Source organism: Peromyscus eremicus, chromosome 8b (assembly GCF_949786415.1).
Source record: "Peromyscus eremicus chromosome 8b, PerEre_H2_v1, whole genome shotgun sequence".
Lineage (NCBI taxonomy): Eukaryota > Metazoa > Chordata > Mammalia > Rodentia > Cricetidae > Peromyscus > Peromyscus eremicus.
In genome coordinates this window covers 42,587,725-42,610,487 of record NC_081424.1, presented here as the reverse complement: position 1 = coordinate 42,610,487, position 22,763 = coordinate 42,587,725, and the positions used below count along the sequence as shown (strand labels likewise).

Sequence of the window (22,763 nt, the reverse complement as noted above, 5' to 3'; positions counted from 1 at the left end):
ATTATCCTACTACATTTTATAGCAGCATATTCATCATCTTGATTTCTTATTAGAAAGTTATTTCAGGCCGCTTATTCTTCTGGGATGTAATTGCTATTTTTGCATTATATTCTTACACACAAGTTAGAATCTTGTTGATGAGATCTCATAACAAAAATTGTGTAGCTCTTCATAAATGTGGGGAACACAATAAACAGAGTTTTCCTTTTGCCATAAGAACAAAAGCTACACACAAGTCTTTGCATACATTACTGGTTAGGGCTAAAGTCGTGGGACTGAACTATGTCAATTATCTCCCATTTTTTAACTTACAAATGTGTAGGAGAGTCATAGGCTTTGCACTGCAGCCCTGAAGTCCTAAAGGAACAGCCAGTGGTTGGTCTCCTACTGCATAGCTTTGTTTAATGTTTTGCAGAACATGAGCAGTAAGGGCAGCAGAGATAGAGGAAGGGGTTATGGGAAGAGAAGTGGAGAGGGCACAAAGGAGGTAGAAATTTGTAGGCCGAAGGGCATCTCACTTGTGCCGGTGGAGCACAGCATTGAAGGCGAGCCCATCGGTCCAGCTGGTGGTGAAGTTGAGGACGTTGACTTGGCTGTAGGGCCTGGTGGTCTGTCGCACCCAGCTCAGCAGGATCTTCTCACTGTTTGTCTGCTGCAGGTCTGACATGATATCTTTCATGACATCTTTCACCTGTGCAAAAAAATAAAAAACCCACATCTGTTTATAACGTACCATTTCCTTCAGTAAAGTTCTTGGAAAAGAAATATTAGACTAATCAAATATTGTAAACCATTTAATTAGCATTTATTTCTAATTTCTACTCTAAAGAGTGGAAAGATAAATTTTAAGTGACTTTTAGGGTATAGAATTTTCTATACATTACATCAGTTCCATGTCCTAAACAATATTTGCACTCTTTAATTACACTGAACTTTCCTTTCATGCTATGAAAAAGCCACATTTTAATACCTTTTATTTGCAAGGGCTTTTTTCATAAAAACTATACACAAATTTTATTTTCCACAAAAATGAGAACAGATGCATGTTTGACTGACTACAAAATCAAAGAATTAAGCAATTTTCCTGATAGTAATAACAATCTACTCAAGAACTAATGTTTTGTTATTATCCTAAAGTAATATACATATGCATATATATAAGGGAAGAAGACCTCAAAGAATGATGGAGACATGTCAAAAGGACCACTAACCAATATAAGAAATCAGAAAGAGCCAAATCTAAGACAACTGTCATATCAGGATGAATAATCTTAGCAAAAGATGAAAGCTCTATATAGAAGTCCATAATTCATCCATTGGTGAATGGGTGGGTGGGTGGATGGATGGATGGTAGAAATAGACAGTTGACTGACAGATGGAGGGATGAATGGATGATAGAGATAGACAGACAACTGATAAATAGAAGGATGGGTGGATGGATGGATGGATGGATGGATGGATGGATGGATGGATGGATGGACAGACGATAGACTGATCATTTGGGTCTTGGACTTGCAGACCTCAGAATTTTGAGGCAATCAACGCCTCCTGTTCAAGCCAAGCAGTCTGTGGAGCTCTGATTTGGCTGCTGTAGAAAATGAATAGAGAAACAATACTTCTTCAAGGTCTATTAAAAAGTGATCAGGAATCTCCCCACCTGCCAGTGCAGAATGATGCTCCATAGCAATCCTAATGTCAGCTTGTGATTTCCATCCACAATGTCAGTACCCCCGATATTCACCAACTCCACCTGTCAGAACAAAATGGTAAAAATAACTCTTAGGACAATGTCTCCACACAACTCCAGGTTTTTTATTTAGTACATTTGCACAGCATTATAAATGAGGATAGAAATTTCATTTTAAGAATTGGATCAATGCAAAACTCAAAAATGTGTTAGTTATACTGCAGATCAATGAGAGCATCAGAAGTGCCATATGACTTATCCTTTACTCACAGAACAAGTTCAAAACTTCTACCATGAAGAAACATTTCCAAGCATCAGTTAATGCCAATGCTTACAGCAGCCAGCAGGCTTCACAGTAAATAACACCCACAGCAGCACAGAACCCCAAACATTGCTTACATTGTTCTGATGTAAAACCTGCAGCACCCGGTTGACGTTATTTAAGGCATGCACCCTTGTGGAACCACGTTCCTTTGGCTGGAAAATAAAAACACAAAAGCAAGTAAGAAGCCACATCCCTTCTGTGGGATGTGCTGACAAACTTTAACACAGAGACGTAAGTAGAACAGCAGGTCAGTATCCATGTCACCAGCCTGGGCACCACAGGATGCAAATGCACTCACAACGTTTTGAAATTGTGGCTCACTAACCTATAAGCCCACTGGAATGCCCTAGGGAGCCTCCAAACGAGTTTCCTGCCCCATGTGAGATAGTGACTTGAAAGACTTAGTGTGTGGTGGGGATTTGGCATTTTTAACATAACCCTAGTTACTCTAAGAGGCAGGCAGACATGTCTGAGAATCAATTCTGTCAGAGAAAGCTTCTATCTAAACTTCTCTGGAGGCAGAAAAATATCAGAGAAGTTGTGTCTGCTTTATTGTGACCAAGTAGGAACAACAGAGCAAAGAGACATTGTCCCAAACTCAAGGTCACATGAGAAAAGTCCCCACCTGGGACACGGCAAGCTAGGCAGCTTCCTTCCACATCTCCAGCCAGGGACTCTCATGGAGACATCAGCTTTTCCCTGAAGGTGCCCAGCTTCTGCCAGGAAGGCAGAGAGAGGATGTGATACTCAAGCTATGGGGGGTTGGGGGCGGAGGGGCTGGGGGGTTGGATCTCATCTTCAGCAGAACATCTCTCTATGACTTTATAGAAATACTGTTACCAGTATAAAATACTGTCGTCGCTAGGGAAGCCATAAAAGACACCAAAGACTCCTTCACAGGTAGAGTTATTTCCATGCCAGGACAGAAAGCCTTACACATACAGTAACAAGTCTGGGTGTGATGAAAATAAAGAAACATGGAAATAATGCTGAAACCCTGAACAGAAACAGAAATGTCTGAACAACTATTTCTTAATTGCTTATTAAATGGCATTTAAATGTGGCTATCTCTGCATTATCACCATTAAAAGCATTATCTCCTTTTTATAAATTCATTCCCTTTTTATAAGCCCCCAAAACAGGCAGTCTCAGGGCAATAAACATTTGAAGTGACTTTATATTTGACGGAAATATAGAGCCCTCAAGAAAACCTACATACTACTCTATCCAAACATCGGTTAAAGTGTTGTACATAAAGTTCACCTTTCCATTTGCCTTCACAACTCAGTACCCACAGTGGGTCTTCAAATATCAGTAACGACCAGAGATGCTCTATCAGCCTCGTTCTCAAAGACGCCCTCTCTTACAGGCTAGAGATGTAGCTCAGGTGGTAGAGTGTCTGCCTTGCTTGCCTGCGTGGAGCCCTGGGTTCCAACCTCACCACTGCCCAAACCTGGTGTGGTGGCACACACACCTGCAGTCTCAGTACTTGGGAGAGACAGAGGATCAGAAGTTCAAGGTCATCCTCAGCTACCCAGTTAGTCTGAGACCAGCCTGAGGTACATGGGACCCTGTCTGAGAAAAATAGAGATGTCCTCTCACCAACGACGTTCCTGTGAGGCCTTCCAGAAGATCCAAGAGCTTTCTGCCATCCTTGAGGTCTGAGAACATATCATTGATGGGTGGTTTCCCGCTCTGCAATAAAGAAGAAGTAAAAGAGGGGTTACTTCAGAATCAGAAACTCCATAGGCTGGAGCTAGTGAAACGGATCAAGGGGCAAACGCACTTACTGCTGGCCGTGACGGCCTGAGGTCAGTCCCCAGGACACACATAGTGGAAAGAGAGAACTCTCAGAAGCTGTCTACTGAGCTCCACAGGTACGCCTTGGCATGAGTGTGAGTGTTCATGTGTATATGCATGCTAATAAATACGTAAATGTAATAAAAATTAAAAACAAAAAGAAAGTCCACATGTTCTTAACGTTTAAAATACTTTTGGTCATGTTCAATCCCAGTCTTAGCACTTGGGCTATCAAAGCTTACAGAGCTCCTAAGACAGACAGGCAACATCAACTCTCCCTGATAAACACATCAGGAAACCCCAGTACATTATGTCACTTCACAGATCTGGCCTTCCTGTGGCAGGATGGGGTGTTTAAAACAAGGCGATTCCTGTTCAAAAAATCAAGAGCCTCCATTTCAAACCCAGTTTGACCAAGAACAACTACCTGATGAGCCTAGCCCATCTGTCTAACCTCCCTTATACCACCTTTTAAATATTTTAAGTATCAAAAAGTATAATGTTGTGTGAGGATGCACTAAAAATCACAATGCATGATGTAATAAATCTGTAATGGCCTTGCATCATGTTGCTTCTTTTTATGAAATATTCAGAACTAAAAGCTCTTCCTGAGAGTCATAGATATTTCATAATCAATAACTGTGTCTTTTACTTCTGACTTAAAAAAAAAGTACATCTTCCATAGGAAGCAAGACTTTAAACTTGAGATGAAGAAGGAAGGAGCCTGAACCTCTGCATTTCTGTTTCCCCCGCCTACAGACTCCTCTCATTTTTAAGTAACTTTCATGTGCAATCCATTAAGGACTCTTAGCGGGTATCTTAAAAGCTCATAGGCTCTAAGAGGGAAAGTATGACCATGACCCATTAGAGAAACAGTGAACAAGCTGGGCCCTATCTCTGAAACACAGCTGATTCTCCATGCCGCCACTGTGATGGGGACACACAGATTATCTCCACTGATTACAGTAACAAGCAGATTAGCAGGACGCAGCAGAGGCCACCTTCTAGAAGCAGTAAAAGCTGAAGACTTCCTAACTACGATCAATAAAGCAAAGGGCAGACAAGGCCCTGATAACTGCCTGTCCCCAAGGCTCCCCTGCTAACTCCCCTCCCACCTCCCAGGGGACAGTTCAGCCACCAAAGAACTCTTAGGTCTTAATATAGCAAAGAAAGACATCAGGTAAGGTCCATGAAACAGGATGAGTTTCATTAACTAACATCCACTTTCCAAAGTACCAACAAAACACTATGAAGAAAGCTTATAAAATGAAGCAAATGAAGTATTTTCTTCATATCAGACATAATTATGGATGTCTATTAATGGCCTTATACACAAACAGGCTGTGCTATATTATATACTAGCCACAAATTTTAGCCATGTTACCTGGTCTTTGTACACTCACTTGTTTGTTAAAAACTCAAATGGTCGAGCCGGGTGGTGGTGGCGCACGCCTTTAATCCCAGCACTCGGGAGGCAGAGCCAGGTGGATCTCTGTGAGTTCGAGGCCAGCCTGGGCTACCAAGTGAGTCCCAGGAAAGGCGCAAAGCTACACAGAGAAACCCTGTCTCGAAGAACCAAAAAAAAAAAAAAAAAAAAAAACTCAAATGGTCAATCAATTACTATTATCAGTTATACCACAAGCAAAACTTCATGTTTTCTATTGTTACAAAAAGTACTATTGAGGCCAGAGAGATGGTTCAGCAATTAAGAACACTCGTTGCTCTTGTAGAGGACCCGGGTTCAGTTCCCAGCACCTACCTGGTGACTTACAACTATCCACAACTCCAGTGCTAGGGAATCCAACGCCCTCTTGTGGCCTCTTCAAGCAGCAAGTACACACATGGCGTACATGCATACAGGCAGGCAAAACGCGCAGACACATAGAATAAAAATAAATCTTTTCTTAAAGAACCATAAGATCTCACGCCAGGCAGTGGTGACACACGCCTTTAATCCCAGCACTCGGGAGGCAGAGCCAGGCAGATCTCTGTGAGTTCGAGGCCAGCCTGGGCTACCAAGTGAGTCCCAGGAAAGGTGCAAAGCTACACAGAGAAACCCTGTCTCAAAAAACCAAAAAGATTTCAGCGGTCTCCAAGAGGACTTGTGGAAGATCTTCTCAGTCCCAAATTCACAGAAATGATGACCTGTGGGAACTTTCCTATTCAAAAACAATTCACATAAGGACACAAGAGCACACCTGTGTGGGTATAACCCAGAAACCATGAACGCTCCATTGCAAACTAAGACTTCTAAAAGGTAGCATGAATAGCACACTTTCTTTTTTCCCTCACAGTCAGAGAGTTGATCTATCAGGCAACAAGTTTAAGAAAGAAAGACTCCTTCAGAATGGCAGATACTGAGGGACTGGGAAATGAGTGGGACTGGGGTACACGATGGGAAATTCCCAAAGAATCAATAAAAAATTATGTTTTTAAAAAAACTCCTCCTATAGAATACTCTGTTGGGAAAAAAAAGATGAAGACACAGTCCTGTCCCTGTAGAAATCAATCATTTGTGCAAGGCTGGGCAAAGCCCTTTTTCCTTTAAATACTGGCATACAGTAACGACAGCTCCATTTCTTTCTTCTGTTCCCCAATTCTAAATTAACGCTGATGACCAACCATACGGAACGTGTCTTCAACATGTACCCTTTTCCCAGTGTTCACACACACCATAAGCAGTGTTGACATGATTGTTATTCACTGGCAGTCAGTTCTATGAAGGAGTGCCAAATATCTGCGGAACTGTAGACAAGGAGGGTGACGGGGCTCCCCCTGGAGAGAGTGAAAGGAGGGGCCTGGACTCTCACAAGGAAGTCATCAAAATCTACGGTTCCAAACTTACACATGACCTCCTTCATTACAATGTGCTTCTGCGTTCTGCTGAGTTCTTCAGCCCTGGATCCAATTCCCTCAAGGGTCAAACAAGTATCCCAATGGCATGCCATCAATCTTTAAACACCAGCACTCGTCTCCACCTATTCCTACCACTTAAAAAATGAAGAATATTAAAACACTCTCGTTGGGACTAGTTCAGCAGTGTCCTTCAAGGTCAGGTGTTGCTGGTCACTTGCTCTTCTGTGCACTGTCCACTATACCACTGCCTTATAAGATGAGGTGAATGAGCGTCCTTGAACATTTGAAGCACTACAAAGGAAGCTTCTTCTTTTTTTTTTTTGTAGCTTTTTGTTTTCATTTACATTTTTGTTTTGTTTTGAGGAAGGTCTCACTATGTAGCCTTGGCTAGCCTCAAACTCGCTCTGTAGACTTGGTAGCTTCTTAGTCAGTGTCTTTGGGAGTTTTAAAGACATTTGACTCCTTGGAAAAGGATCTGTCATGAGAGTTAAAATCTCTGCACACACACACACACACACACACACACATATATATATATATATATATATATATATATATATATATATATATATATCAATAATACATGAACTGAAAATATTTGCAGAGTTAAAATCTCTGCACCTGTATGTGTGTGTGTGTATTTTATATATATAAAATACATGAACTGAAAATGCATTGGAAAAAAATTATCCATGGAACACACACCCATGGCATACATCTACAATCCCAGCATTCAAGACACTGAGACAGATGAATTGCAAGTTTAAGGTCTATATAGAAAGTTCAAAAATAGTCTGAGCAAGAGCTTAGCAAATAGGAGATTTGCCTAGCAGGTACGATGCTCAGAATCAATCCCCAGCACTGCAAGGAAAGAAAAGTCACACACAGACAGACAGACAGACACACCAACACACTCACCATGCACATGGACTGTCACTACAAAGCACTATCCCTGACAAATGCAAATACAAATGTCCGACACAAATATGGAAAGGACCAGCTGTGTCCAAGAGCACATGACCCCTCCCAACCTAGAAAGCAAAAGTAGCTCGTGTGTAAGCAGGGTCCACGCTCTACACACAAGATTAGAACATTCCTTGTATTAAGGACAAGTGAGTACAGACTGTAGCCGTTGCTGGCTGTGGGCTCTCTGTGGAAACTACTCAAGTCCTGTTGCAATGTGAAAATAAGCACTCATAATGCAGGAATGAGTGAGACAACTGGAAGAGCAACTTTGTTCTAATTTCATGGATACGGAAATCCAAACTCCATACAATTTCCATAAATTATAAAATAATGTTTTCCTCCTTTGTAACGACCTAAAAATATAACAATGATTTTAATGCAAAAACTATCCAAAAACAGGCAGTATAATAGTGAAATGTTCTAAGACAATACTAGCCAGCACTTACTGTGTGCACAGGTAAGTTCTGAGAATTATACAGATTCACATTCATTATTTATATGTATTCTTTCTTCATAATAGTGTTCGAAAGGGAACAGCCTCAGCATTCCCCTTTTATAAGTGAAGAGAGGGAGATATAAAGTTAGCATAACAAGTGACAGACCAGGATCCGATCCCACAAAACTTGGCTCCAAATCCATGTTCACAGCATCTGAGCTAACTAATATTACAAGGGCATAGAACTGTGACAAACAGGGAAGCGAGTATTTAGTTGCTGGGATGAGATATAGGTAGATGTAAATATAGAAAGAGATGTAGATGTAGATAGATAATAACTTCTCAGAGCAACAAGAAAAATCATCACCCTGTACTAAATTAAGACATGCATTTCCCAGCACCACACTGTAAAGCATTTCTGGTGTTTTTGTGTTGTGGGCTGTAAACACTGGGCTCTGGGAAAAAGTCTAGAAAAGTCAAAAGTCATCTTTTAACAAAAATAAAAACTGATTCATATTGACCATTAACCTCACATTTAACTGTGCAGAGACTGACTTGCAGCAACTTCTCTGGCAGTGAAAATACAGTTTAATAATTCAATCAGGCAAATATTTGGTGAATACCTCCTTTGTGCCTTAGCCCTGGCAAAATGCCAAGTTCACATCACCCTCCCCATTCAGAAGAGGCTATTTTAATTGCCTCCCAATAAACAGAAAATGGTACAGATGAACAATCTTGAACTTGGAGAAAAGATAAAACATGTGTCCCATTTTACTTTTTAAAATTTATTTTATTTTATTTTACACATATGGGTATGTCTGCCTTGATGCAGTCTATGAACCACATATGTGCAGTACCCAGGGAGGCCAAAAGAGGGCATCAGATCTCCCGGAATTGGTTGTGAGCTGCCTTGTGAGTGCTGGGAACCAAGCTTGAGTCCTCTGGAAGAGGACCCAGAGTTCTTAACCACTGAGCCATCTCTCCAGCCCCCCGTTTTTCTTTTAAAGACAAAGCAACATGATGACAGGTGCTGAGTCCTGGAGTAACTAACTTGGACTGGCCCCCACTCTCACTCCCTTTCCACCAGTACTTCTTTGGACAGTCGTAACACCAGTCCCAAGTTCACTGTTTTTCGATAAGAGGAACCCAACATCAAGGCTAGCTCCTAGGACATAGCTGCAACTAGATTTAAAAGAGTCTGAGCAAAGAAACCAACAGTCATTGCCAAACATGAGGAGACGTGGAGGCAAGTGTCAGGAGGAGGCTTCCCATGTGCGATGATATAACGAAGTGAAGCATGTCTGATGGGCTCTATCACACATGGAGATGATATAAGGAAGTGAAGCATGTCGGATAGTCTCTATCACACATATGATGATATAGAAGTGAAGCATGTCTGATGGGCTCTATCACACATGTGATGATATAGAAGTGAAGCATGTCTGATGGGCTCTATCACACATGTGATTATATAGAAGTGAAGCATGGCTGATAGGCTCTATCACACATATGATGATATAGAAGTGAAGCATGTCTGATGGGCTCTATCACACATGTGATTATATAGAACTGAAACATGTCGGATAGGCTCTATCACACATGTGATTATACAGAAGTGAAGCATGTCGGATGGGCTCTATCACACATATGATGATATAGAAGTGAAGCATGTCAGATGGGCTCTATCACACATATGATGATATAGAAGTGAAGTATGTCTGATGGGCTCTATCACACATGCGATGATATAGAAGTGAAGCATGTCTGATGGGCTCTATCACACATATGATGATATAGAAGTGAAGCATGTCTGATGGGCTCTATCGCACATGGAGATGATATAATGAAGTGAAGCATGTCTGATGGGCTCTATCACACACAAAGAGTCAGCAGATGCTCCAGGCTCGGCGCCAGCCCAGCATGACCATGTAGGAATTAGGACTCGCTGTCTGGCAGAGCTTCCTGTTTACAAGAGAACTTGGAAATCTGAACTAGCCTGTGCAGCCTCCTGACATTTGACTTGTAATTTTCTAGAACAGCAGGCAAAGGAGTCTTGTCTATGGGCATTCGGTCATAGGGTGAATGACAGGCAATCACTACATGGAGCAGGGCCACATCCAAATGAAACATAGGATTAGTCACCAGTGAGTCTCTTGAGGAATTGTGAATTATGTGACCCAAACATGAACAAACCCACAGAGGCACATGACACACAAGCTATGCACTCACACAATAAATAAATAGATGGATGAGTGGATAGACGGATGGATAGATGGATAGATAGACAGATAGGTAGATAGATGCATAGATAGATACATAGATATGTAATTTTTTAAAATGTCATATGGGGCCAGGCGATAGTGACACATGCCTTTAATCCCAACACTTGGGAGGCAGAGGCAGGAAGATCTCTGTGAGTTCAAGGCCAGTCTGGACTACGAAGTGAGTTCTGGGACAGCTAGAACTGTTACACAGAGAAACCCTGTCTGGGGGGGGGGGGGAGTCATATGGGGCAAGCTAATGGCTCAAATGCCTTTTATCCAAGGCATGTCCAGCCAAGGCTGACAACCTGAATTCAGTCCACAGGATCCATATGATCGAAAGAGAGAACGGATTCTAATTGTTATCTTTGGATCAGCACACTTTCACGCAATGTCATGTGAGCATGTCAACATACACACACACTAAATAAAACAAAACCGAATTTTTAATTTTAAAAAAATCAATTAGAATTCAAGCAAGAAGAAAGAAAGGAAAGAAGGAAGGAGGGAGGGAGGGAAAAAGGGAGGGAGAGGGAGCGAGGGTGTGCACGCAGGTAGGCAGGCAGACAGACAGACAGCACTACCAGAGTATCTTAAAGATGGTGATCAAGAATATGGAGTACATTTTATTGTTTCCTTCTTTCATTGGTTTTGGGAAATGAACAAAACTGGAATTTCTTTTTAAGAAGAGTGTGTACAGCCCTTAAAATAATTAGATGTGTAGATAGAAGTAACAGACCCCATGGATAACAGTTCAGTTCAAGTGGCCCTCACCACACTCAGAGGATGAACCATCTATAAGAGGGAAATGGTGATCCCAGCCACTCTGACCACACACTCGGCAGCATCTTCTTTCTGGCTCCCATTTCTATGACTACTGACTTCCAAGATTCAAAGAGCAGAAAACAGCAGAACACCCACATCCACGCCCCAGCCTATGAAAGGCTACTGCGCATGTGCAGCAACGCCTACCGATATCCAGGATAAATGCTTCACAGCCCGGCCTCCTGTTCGGTCCATGTGAATTTCAAGTCTGGAAATGTACCCTAGGGGAATTTGTCTTTTCAAAGGAGAAAAGCAGAAACACGCATAACGCTTTGCATTTTCAAGTTTGCATATTCTTCCCCTAACGACACTGATGAAGAAGCTCCCGTAATTTGTAGGCTCACGGCTTTTGCCAGATGAGCAGCTCTGAAAGAGAGCCAAAGAAAATGCAGGCTCAAAGTCGGGACAAATTTCCCAACAGCTTCGCTGCCTCCCTTGGGAGAGGCCACATGCAAATAAGACTCTGAAAGCTAGAGTCCAAAACACTGAGTTTTACACATGATGCCATAGTCTAAAGTGGTTTATTCCCGTTTGGAAACGTGTAGCAGAGAGCCAAGATTTCACAAGTCAAGGGAACCTCATGGGTTTTTCATTAACATTCCTAAGCAGTTATAATCTGTATTTTTCCCCATCGATGCACCAATACTTCCGGACAATACAAGACAGGTAATAATGACTGAGGGTGTCTAATGGATAGAACGATAAAGCACGGTTACTTTTATAAAACTGTCTCACTGTTTGCCTGAGGTCATAAATAAATGAACCGTACACCCAGGCGCAAGTGTTTCTAAGCTTTTAAGCACCCATTTTCTCCTGTGCCCTTCACCTCTTTAAAACCCCAGACCATGACTACTGCAGTGTGTGTTGCTTTTCAGGTTCCCCAGGCTCTGAAGCACTGGGACTCAGTAGCGTATTAACAAGGACTTCCAGCTACGTACATAGATAATACAGGCAGACATCTGCCCATGGAGAGACACAGACATAAAACATACAGATCGAATGTCCTCTGGTGAGCGATTTTTTTTTTTTAGTTTCTGTATAGCCATACATAGTTATTAGTAAAAGTTTAGTTTTAGACCTATATCGTTCAATATGATCAAGCCCTTTATCTTTTATCAAGGAAACAACTGAACCAATTTTAAGCATTAAGTCTGTTTCATTCACTGTGAATTAAGTAGTTGGGCATCATGATGAAGAATTCTATTGAGTAATGAAAAGATGGCTTAGCACTGGCTGTTCTTCCAGAGGTCCTGAGTTCAATTCCCAGCACCCACATATCAGCTCACAACAATCTATAATTGTAGTCCCATGGGATCCAATGCCCTCTTTTGGTATGCAGATATACATGCAGACAAAATGTCCATATACATAAAATACATAAATAAAGAATTTTTTTAAAGAAATTCTATTGAACAACAACAAAAAAGAATGGCATGTATAAAATCCAAATGGCTTTTTAACAATTATTCCAGTGTCCAAGAATTAAAAAGAAAGTTTGGATAGCTGGACTTATTTCTTTTTTAAGATTTATTTCTTTTATTTTGTGTAGGGGGTGTTTTGCCTACATAGATGTCTGTGCACCATATATATATATATACCATGGTGCCTAAGGCTGGATTCCCTGAAACTGGAGTTACAGATGGTTTTTAGGCACCATGTGGTGCTGGGAATCGAACCTGGGGCCTCTGGAAGTGCAGCAAGTGCTCTTAACTGCTAACCCATGTCTCCAGGCCTTTCTTTCATTTTTAGTAAATAAATACAGTAAGAATCCCAACCTATTGTATCTACTTTCATGAAATAACACAACTTAAGGTATTTTGCACTCAAAACATTATTTCTTTCCAAAACAACTGTGTCTATTTTCTGAATGTACGGTTTTAGGCATATCAAATATGTCTGTGTTATTGTCACTCATTTATTTAGTAAACCAATACTCAGTGGATACTTATTAAATGTTAAAAGGCAAGCCAGGTGTGGTAGTGCACACCTTTAATCTCAAAACTCAGGAGCCAGAGGCAGGCAGATTCCAGTGAGTTTGAGGGCAGCCTGGTCTACATAGTGAATTATAAAACAGCCAGGACTATGTAGAGATATTCTGTCTCAAAAAACAAAAAAGAAGGAAGGGAAGGAGGGAGGGAGAGAGGGGAGGAAAAGAGTCCGTCATGGAGCTTAGCGCTATCTGGAAATGGCGCATGCACCTATTTGAATTATAGCTACTTGAGATGGATAACACTTGGATTATACAGAACATATCTACCCACATCTGTGAGCTCAGAAACGGTATCCATTACTACATGACTTGTCAACTCAGGCAATAAGGAGAACCGGGAACTAGAACAAGATGGAGATGAAAGCATGCACAAAGGCCATCGAAGGCCATCTGGATGGAGACACAGACAATGTGGCTGGAGCACAAGGAGGAATCAGCTACAAAGAACAACAATATTGGGAGTAAATGTAGGGAACTATAAGAGCCTGGAAGGTCAACAGAGATCAAAATTCACACTACACATCTTGAGTACATACAATTCCAATTTGGTTCTAATAATGCGATTAACCATGGGATACCCTATGAAAGAAAAGGAGGCAACCAGGCCTCTGAGATCAGGCTAGCTACTCACGGAAAACTAGAAAGGAAGGGAGGAAAAGGAGAACAGAAGAGAACAGAAAACAACTCATAGCTGGTTACTGTGCTCCACGTGTCTAAAGACAATATTCCAAAGAAGGTGGAATGAAACTCTTAAGCCAAATATAGTGCTGGCCTGGGGTAAAGACTTTCCTAACACATTATTCGCTGGAGAAACACACGCAGTGCTATAATCAGTTCAAGGGAGAATTGAAAGAGCTTTAAGTCTGCAGGCAGGAAAAAGAATTAAATATATGTGCAAAAATGCATAAACTGCTCTACGGGTAATAATCAATTTCTTCCCAGCTAATCTTCATCTTTATGGATGAGAATAATGTGTATCATCTATTTTCTACAATGTATAGGGCCATAAAGTAGCTTATAAATAACAAAATGTAGGACTGTGGTTGGGGCTACATTGATAGGGTGCTTGCCTACCATGCATGAAGAGTTAGGTCCAAACCCCAGCCCCTCACAAATGGGGTGCGGTGTTCAAGGTCATCCTCAGCTACATAGCAAGTTTGAGGCCAGCCTGAGATACAGGAGACCTTGTCTCAAAATAATAGTAACAAATAGTAAAGATAATAATAGTAATGATGGTAATAATAATAACAAGAAGAAAGAAGAAGAGGAGGAGGAGGAGGAGGAGGAGGAGGAGGAGAAATCAAATTAACAAGTAATAGAAGGTAGAGTTAGTCCAGATGGCTAAGCTGAACAAAGTATCTACTAATATTTTTTTCCCAATTTTACAACTTTGACAATTTTTTCTAATATACATAATAGTGACTTAGAAAAGGAAGGTGTCAGTGAAGAGAGAGAGTGAACAAATACTGGATGCATGTATGTGTAAGAATTAACAAGATGGCACTTGTTATCTGATTAACACTCTAGAGAAGGAGGGGGCCAGGAATGAAATGTCCAACTAGATGTCTGTTTTAAAACAAATTCCTAAATGGCAGAAGATGCCATTGATGTCTGTTTGGATTTCTCATCATGGGGTCCTATAGTAAAAGGAGCCAGCAGACACACAAAATAATATTTCAGAGTTCATTGAAATATTTGCCAAAAGGCCTAGGTAAAAAGAAATAAATAAATAAGTTTATTCTCTTCAACAGGACTCTAGATAGATAGATAGATAGATAGATAGATAGATAGATAGATAGATAGATAGACAGATAGATAGATAGATAGATAGATAGATGATAGATAGCTGGATAGATGGATGGACATGGATAGATAGATATAGATGGATGGATAATAGATAGAAGGATGGATGGATAGATGACAAATAGGTAGATAGACAGACAAACAGATAGGTAGATAGATAGATAGATACATAGATACATAGATAGATACATAGAGATACATAGATAGATAGATAGACAGATAGATAGATAGATAGACAGACAGACAGACAGACAGATAGATAGATAGACAGACAGACAGATCTCAGGATTATCCAATGAGGCTGCACAGACATGGGAATGCAACCTTTCCCAGCCCAGCCAGAGTTAAGCTGCAAAGGAATCCATGGAAATCTCCCTGTCTACAAACATGCCGTACCCTCTCTACCCACCCGCAGACTAAACCCAGCAGAAGGAAGGAAAACAGAACATGGATGAAGCCTGTGGCCCCGTCCAGAATTCTCCCTCATTACATTCACATCCTCATCATGTCTTGGATAAATTCCTTCTAGGCTTTGATTTCTTGCTAGAAACAATCTACAGAGGAAGTTTCCAAAGTCATCCCACTTTTGACCCTTTCTCTAAACAAAACAAGACTTTGCAGCTTCTCTAAGAGCACAAACCCAGCATGCTAAGCGCTGGCCATAACCTCTATTCTCCTGGCAGAAACTATGAACAGCCCAGGACAAATAGATGAGATTAAAGCCCCCTTTGATATTACAAAATAATAACACAGTTCCATGAGGTAGAGAGATTTCTGTACCTTCTTACAAATGCACATATTTAAATATCAACTTCATTAAGTAACCTGTTGTGGTCTACTAGAATCTATGTTATTGGGGTCTCTGAAACTGTCAAGGACCATCAATAAAAGAAAGTTTCTCTTCCACTATTCATTCCCAAATGTCTCTATTGCCCTGCACCCTCTTCCTTGTTTCTTTCACTGATCCGACTGCTGCACCCCATTCTCAAGGAATTTACTCAGTGTTAAATGTTGCCTCAACCAAGGTCTCCCAAGACTTTGAAAATGATCTCTAACATTTAATACCACAACAATTCTTTTCCTAGTGAGTGTTTGATGCTGTTGAAAAATCACACCTGCTTCACTAGTTCCAGCATAGAAAAGAACCATGACCTCAGGAATAACCAGGCTGGACGATCCCCACACGTGAGCTCTCAGGAGACTGCGGAGAAGCAGCTACACACTCTCGGCCGCTAAAACTGCTGAGAATGTGGCACGTGCCCATATGGAACTGAATGCTGTCAAGCCCATGCCCGAGGTTCCTTGCAACTACAGAATCAAACCATCTAAAATTTACCTAAAAAATGACTATCAGTACTTTAGAACAATCTGATACATGAAACCACCAGCCATGAGGCACCTCTGTTCTTTTATCACTCTCTAAATTCGTTTTTGGGTTTTTGGTTTTTCGAGACAGGGTTTCTCTTTGTAGCTTTAGAGCCTTTCCTGGATCTCACTCTGTAGACCAGGCTGGCCTCAAACTCACAGAGATCCACCTGCCTCTGTCTTCCGAGTGTTGGGATCAAAGGCGGGTGCCACCACCACCCGGCCTAAATTAGTTTTTATATATAATATATGAAATCCTCACATTACGCCTCACCGTTTTGCAAATGATCACACACAGAGGTACACACTTGCTTCTTAGTGACTCATTCAATTGTGTTAATTTATTTATTCAATTATTTTGTGTGTGTGTGTGTGTGTGTGTGTGTGTGTGTGTGTGTGTGTGCGCGCGCGCGCGCGTGTACCCATGGGCATGCAATATGGTTGGGGGACGGGAGGAACATGAACATGTGGAGGTCAGAAGACAACTCTGTGAAATCCATTATCTCCCTCAACCATGTGAGTCCCAAGGGATTGAACTCAAGACACCAGGATTGGCAGCAGATAATCTTTGCACACTTAGTCATCTCCCTGGACCCCTAACTCTACATTCTTCACTCATCTATCAAAGTCTGTTTTCACATCCTTTACGTTCTCAGAGGAAAGAAAATAATATCCTTCAACCAAAAGCTGTAAAACCTAAGAAACGCTGCAGTCACGTGATCAACTATAAATCTGGAGATGTGCCATTTTGTCTTTGACAGACAGGGTCTCACTCTTCTGCCCAGTCTAACATCAAACACCTGGGCCTAAGTGATCTCCTGCCTCAGCCTCCCAAGTATCATGAGCCACTGCACCTGACATGTGCCATGTGGGGCAACGTTTAATCTGTACCACTACTTCAAGTTACCTTAAAATAGCCTCACTTTTCCTCAGATAAATACCAGAGCCTGGGATCCTGAACTTTACAACTTTAAATACAGAACATTTTCAAACACAATGTTTGTTTGTTTGTTTGTTTGTTTGTTTATTTGTTTGTTTGAGACAGGGTTTCTTTGTGTAGCCCTGGCTGTCCTGGAACTTTGTAGACCAGGCTGGCCTCGAACTCAGAGATCCGCCTGCCCCTCCTTGCCAAGTGCTGGGATTAAAGGTGTGCGCCACCACCGCCTGGCTCAAATACTACTATTAATTAAGAGGTTTCAAAAGACTAGAGAGATTGCTCCTCAAATAAGAGCACTGGCTGCTCTTACAGAGGACCCAGTTAGGTTCCCAGCACCCACCCACATCATGGCTCACACTGTAACTCCAGTCCTGGGGACCTGATGCTCTCTTCTGACCTTGGAGGGTGCCAGCATGCCCACGGTGCTCAAAAATATACACAGGCAAAACATTTAAAATAAAGGTGCATTCAAACTACTTTAAAGACAGTCAGAGAAATCTTCCTTCTTCAGCTTCCTGTGGTAGAGTCCCACAATCTATTAACCCAAAGGCTGTTCCCATCAAGACTTGGAAAAAAAAATCTACCTTCTCTAACTATTGGCTAATCACATTTGGAACCAATGTGAAACCTCTCACTTTACCGTGCTCTAACAGCTCCACCCCCACCCCCAAAAAAAGAAATACTGAGCATGGTGCTGATTATTCTCCATGGTTAGAGATGCTGAGAAAGAGCAGATCTCTGAATGAAAATGAGGGTGGATCATGTGATTTAGCCACGTTCACAGGTAGAAAAGTCTACCGTCGCTGCACAGGGCAGAAAGGCTGCCCGAGTTTTCATGGTTAACTGTGCTAAAGGAACTGGCCATCCTTTTCAGCCACATGGACACAAGTCAGAAGGAGGCATTGGCAATGCAGTAAAAGCCACCTAAGTCTCGGTTACCTTTGAAAATCGAGCGTTTATCCATTTGGTAAAGGTTTTCTTCTGAACGTCATTGTGTTCATCTGCAGGAGAGAAAGAGAAAAATGAAAGCCAGATGAGTGTTTATACGGCTGGAGGGTGTGATAAATACAACCATCTCCTTCCTGGGGAGCTTAAAATAGACATTTATACTGCATGGGGCAAAGGACACAGCTAATAATGAACCCACAGATGGGACCCAATGTCTACAGCAAAGTGAGACTCCATCACCTCTCCCAAAGAATCTGGCGGTCCCTACTAAACCCAAGTGGCTCACACCCAGTTATGAGACCCAGGATTGTGTAGTACAATCCAGACCTTCCTTCAAAACTATACATGTAACATTTTCAGTTGCATTTTAAGTATAATATCAAACATGATAAACACATTAACGTGTATGATGGTTGGTTTTAAATGTCAGCGTGCCATAACCTAGGATGATCTGGGAAGAGAGTCTCAATGAGAGACTATATACAACAGGTTGGCCTGTGGGAATGAGTGTGGGGAATTGTCTTGACTTTGCTGATTGAGGTGGGTGCCGCACTGTGGGTGAACAGCATCATCCAGTTTGGGGTACTAGACTATATGGTGGTATTTTATTTGTACTGAAATGTGATTTTAATTGTATGTTAATAAATAAAGTTGCCCGGGGGTCAGAGCTGTTAGAGCCATAGCAAAAGCCTGGTGGTGGCGCACGCCTTTAATCCCAGCACTTGGTAGGCAGAGCTAGGTAGATCTCTGTGTGTTCAAGGATACAGCCAGCATTGGAGACACACGCCTTTAATTTCAATACCATAGAAGACCTAGAGGGCTGTACATACAGGCAGTGACGAGGCAGTCAAGTGTTTGGGTTTACAACCAATGAGAAGGCAGAACAGAAAGTCTATATAAAGACAAACAGACAGGAAGTAGGTCTCTTTCGGAGAGGTCTCTTGGCTTAAGAGGCTAGCTGCAGCAAGCAGGTAAGGCTCTTAGCTCTGATCTCTTGGCTTTCTTCTTTGCATTGGTTCTGTGTTTCTTATTTAATAAGACGGTTGGTTACATCTACAAGACTATATAAAATTGGAGACAGCAAATTAAACAGTAGACATGTGGGCATTGGTTCTCTCTTTGCTCTTGACTGTGGATCTGTTTGGCTGCTTAAAGCTCTTGCCTGAATCCCCGCAATAATGGCCTGTAACCAGGAATTGTAAGTCAAATAAACCAGTGACAGGAGACCCCACAGAGCACGGCATCTGGCTTGGAGTGTTAGCATCTAGGCTTTGAACTGCCTTCTGGGATGTTACCTTTTGTTCCTGACACTATTTGAAGTGTTTGATTCTTATCTGAGTTCTTCCTGAAGGGGTCAAGGCCTTTGTAAACTTGGCTGTGAGAGGACTGGGAAATCCAAGAGGTCTCCTGACTGAGAATTGTTACAGCCTTTGGTTCCTTCAAGGGACTCCAGGTAAGAGATTTTGGTATGCAGAAATTGACTTGCTAAAGTGTGAACTGTATAACAATAAAAAAGGCCTTTTACAAAGAAACAGGCAATCAGTTCACAAGAAGCAGGCTCCCCTGCTGCTGCTAAGGCAAAATTCATCCTGGAGTGACCCTAATTCTTCAAAGGACCCACACAAAACAGAACAGGGACATAACCTTTCCAGGCAATGAAGTTAGACCAACATGTCCCCAAAAAAGTTACCCAATAAAAACTTAAGAGTTCATCACTATTCCTTCTTCACAGAATTCCTACACCTTCTAGAACAAAAGGGAGTGTAAGATTTCTAGTCAGTTCTCTAACCCATTTTCCTTTCCCCCCTCAAAAAAAAAAAAAAATACTGACATGGAGTCATGGTGATTTTAAGCTTTATAAATATTTTAACATTTAGTTGTATTATGTTTATCTGTGTATCTACGTGTGTCTATGTCTTTAACCAATCTCCAATTTTCAACTAGAACTAACTAAAGTCATCATTGGTTGAACACCTGCAAAGTAGCATGTTAACTACCTGTAAGTAGTTCTGAAAGCTGTCTATATTTGGAATAGTCTAGGATGTTGTGGGTCCATCTAAGAGCCTGATCTACTTGCTACCAGCATACAGCCAGGCTGCAAAGGAAGAGGCCTATGTATTCTACCAGCCATGCACACACATCACATCCACCAGAAAGGGACTGCCTTTTCTTGGCAAATGAGGACGCTCTCTAATAAATAAGATTGCATCTAGTGCTACAGTTTGGGTAAAGAAGGTCTGCTCAAAGAACCATGTACTAAAAGACTTCCTTCCCTTTGGCTGCATTGGGAGAAGTGGAAGGTTCAGCAGAGCAAACTTTCTTATAGGTCCTTGAATCACTGGGGGAATACCCTTGAAGGGAATTACAGGACCCCCTGCTTCTTCCTCTTCTGCTCTTGGCTTCTTTGTCATTTGCTCTGTCCCACTCTCCTGGTACAGAAACTAGAGGTCCAAACCTACAGGTCTACCCAATGATAGACTAGAATCTTCAGATCTGTGAGGTCGCATAAACTCTTTCTCCTATATGTTAACTATCTGGCCTGGTTAGTATTTTTGTCAACTTGAACAAGGTACAGTTATCTGGGAAGAGGAACCTCAATTGAGAAAATACTTCTATCAGATTGCCCTATGTGCAAGCCTGTAGGGCAGTTTCTTGATTAATGATTAATGTGGGAAGGCCAAGCTCACTATGGATAGTATCACCCATGGGCAGCTGGTTATGGAATATATGAGAAAACAAACTGAGCAAGCCAGTAAGCAGCACTCCCCCATGGCTTCAACTTTAGTTCCTGCTTCCAAGTTCTTACCTTGAGTTCCTGCCTGGACTGTGACCCAGAATATGAAAGCCAACATTGTTTTTGTTCATGGTGTCTTTAACTTTATTTCATAGTTACAGATAATACTGGTTAACACATCAGCTTTGTGATAAACTTGTGTTCTAGCGACTTATGGAAGGTATAGTGATCTGAATGAAAATAGTCCCCATCAGGTCAAATGTCTGACTACTTAGTCCATAGATGGTGGAACTGTTGGGGAAGGATTTGGAGGTGTGGCCTTATTAGAGGAGGTGTGTCATTTGGAGATGATCTTTTGGTTTCAAAGCCCACATCATTCTGTTAGCTCTGTCTGATTCCAGTTAGAAATGGGAATGTAAGCTCCCAGATACCACTCAAGCACCATACTGGCCTACTGCCATGGTCCCTGCCATGCTGGCCATGAATTCTAACCCTCTGGAACTGTGAGTCCCAAATGAAATGCCTTCTTTTATAAATTGCTTTGGCCATGGTGTTTTGTCACAGCAACAGAAAAGTAACTAAGACAGAAGGATAATTTATAATTAAAAGGCCATTCCTGTGATAAATATAACAGCTCTAAAAAGGAGTGTAAGTTTACAGATCCATATAGGAAATTGGAGACCGACCCCAAGGCACAAAGGGAACAACAGTATAAAAGGACACTGCTCTCTAAGAAACTTCTTGATGCTAATGGTGTTGAAAGGTGACCTCCCTCCTAGAAAGGACAATGAAGACAGCCATCAGCCCTTATTTCAGCCTTATACATTACCTGATCAATGCCCCATACTCATTAACAAGGAGACTTGCTTACACACACAGAATATCCCAGCCCTTTATCATAAAACCCCAGAAGGACAGAGCTGACAATGTTGCAAGAGCACAAGGCTATATGGGATGTATCTACCTGCCAACAGACACTACACAGGCCTGGCTGAAGGAATTTAACTTTAAACATCTGTGTGCAGGGCACTTAAAAAAAACCTAATAATTTGTTCCACAACTCTAAAGAAGGTTGAGGTTTGTAAGTTTTGTTGTATCCACTATCCTTTGATCCTATAAGAAATAGAAAGTTCATAAATAAATTGTCTGTTACTTTCATAATGTCCACACAAAGTAAGAATCCTTGACAAAAATAAAATGGGGAAAATACTAACAGAAATATAACTGCATTTCATTTTTTAACATATTTCAAAGTTTCAGCTTTCACAAACATATTCAGTCTAGAGACACAGCCCAGTGGTAGCAAATGTGCACAGTACAGCCAGGCTCTGGTTCCAATCCCCAGATGGGTGGGTGATGGGAAGTAATTAAAGTATCTAATAATGCACAGTTTTTCTCTATAGGTTGGCCAAAGAAAGGATTACCTGTCACTTTACCTTTCTATATCATCAGTCACAGAATAAAATAAAATTTAAAAATAAAGTCCCACATTAAGAGCCATAAAAATAAGAAAACATTTCTTCTAACATAGGCTATGACTTTTTAGTCAAATCAACACCAATATACACCTCAGTACCTAATATGAAATGGAATGTTTGGCCATAAAAAAGAACATCCAGATGCTCAAAAAATACTCCAAAAATGTATAAACATTCTTTATTTATTTATCTGCCGTAGTTTGAAAGAAAATGGCTCCCAAAGGGAGTGGCACTACTAGGAGGTAAAGCCTTGTTGGAGGAAGTGTGTCACTGTGGGGGTGGGCTTAGAGGTCTCTTTGGCTCAAGCTTCCCTCAGTGTGACAGTCTACTTCCTGTTGCCTAAAGATGTAGG

General features: G+C 41.4%; 1 protein-coding gene across 1 annotated transcript in view; it reads right to left on the bottom strand.

Annotated features, from left to right (window-relative positions):
- Positions 1-22,763, bottom strand: part of Utrn (utrophin) — a 507,673-nt gene that overhangs the window by 373,243 nt on the left and 111,667 nt on the right. The window contains exons 3-7 of the mRNA XM_059272738.1: positions 18,191-18,252; positions 3,615-3,707; positions 2,087-2,164; positions 1,658-1,750; positions 519-691 (exon numbers count right to left, since the gene is read on the bottom strand). Of these exons, the coding sequence (XP_059128721.1) occupies positions 519-691; positions 1,658-1,750; positions 2,087-2,164; positions 3,615-3,707; positions 18,191-18,252 (499 nt within the window). The remainder of the gene's footprint in view (positions 1-518; positions 692-1,657; positions 1,751-2,086; positions 2,165-3,614; positions 3,708-18,190; positions 18,253-22,763) is intronic.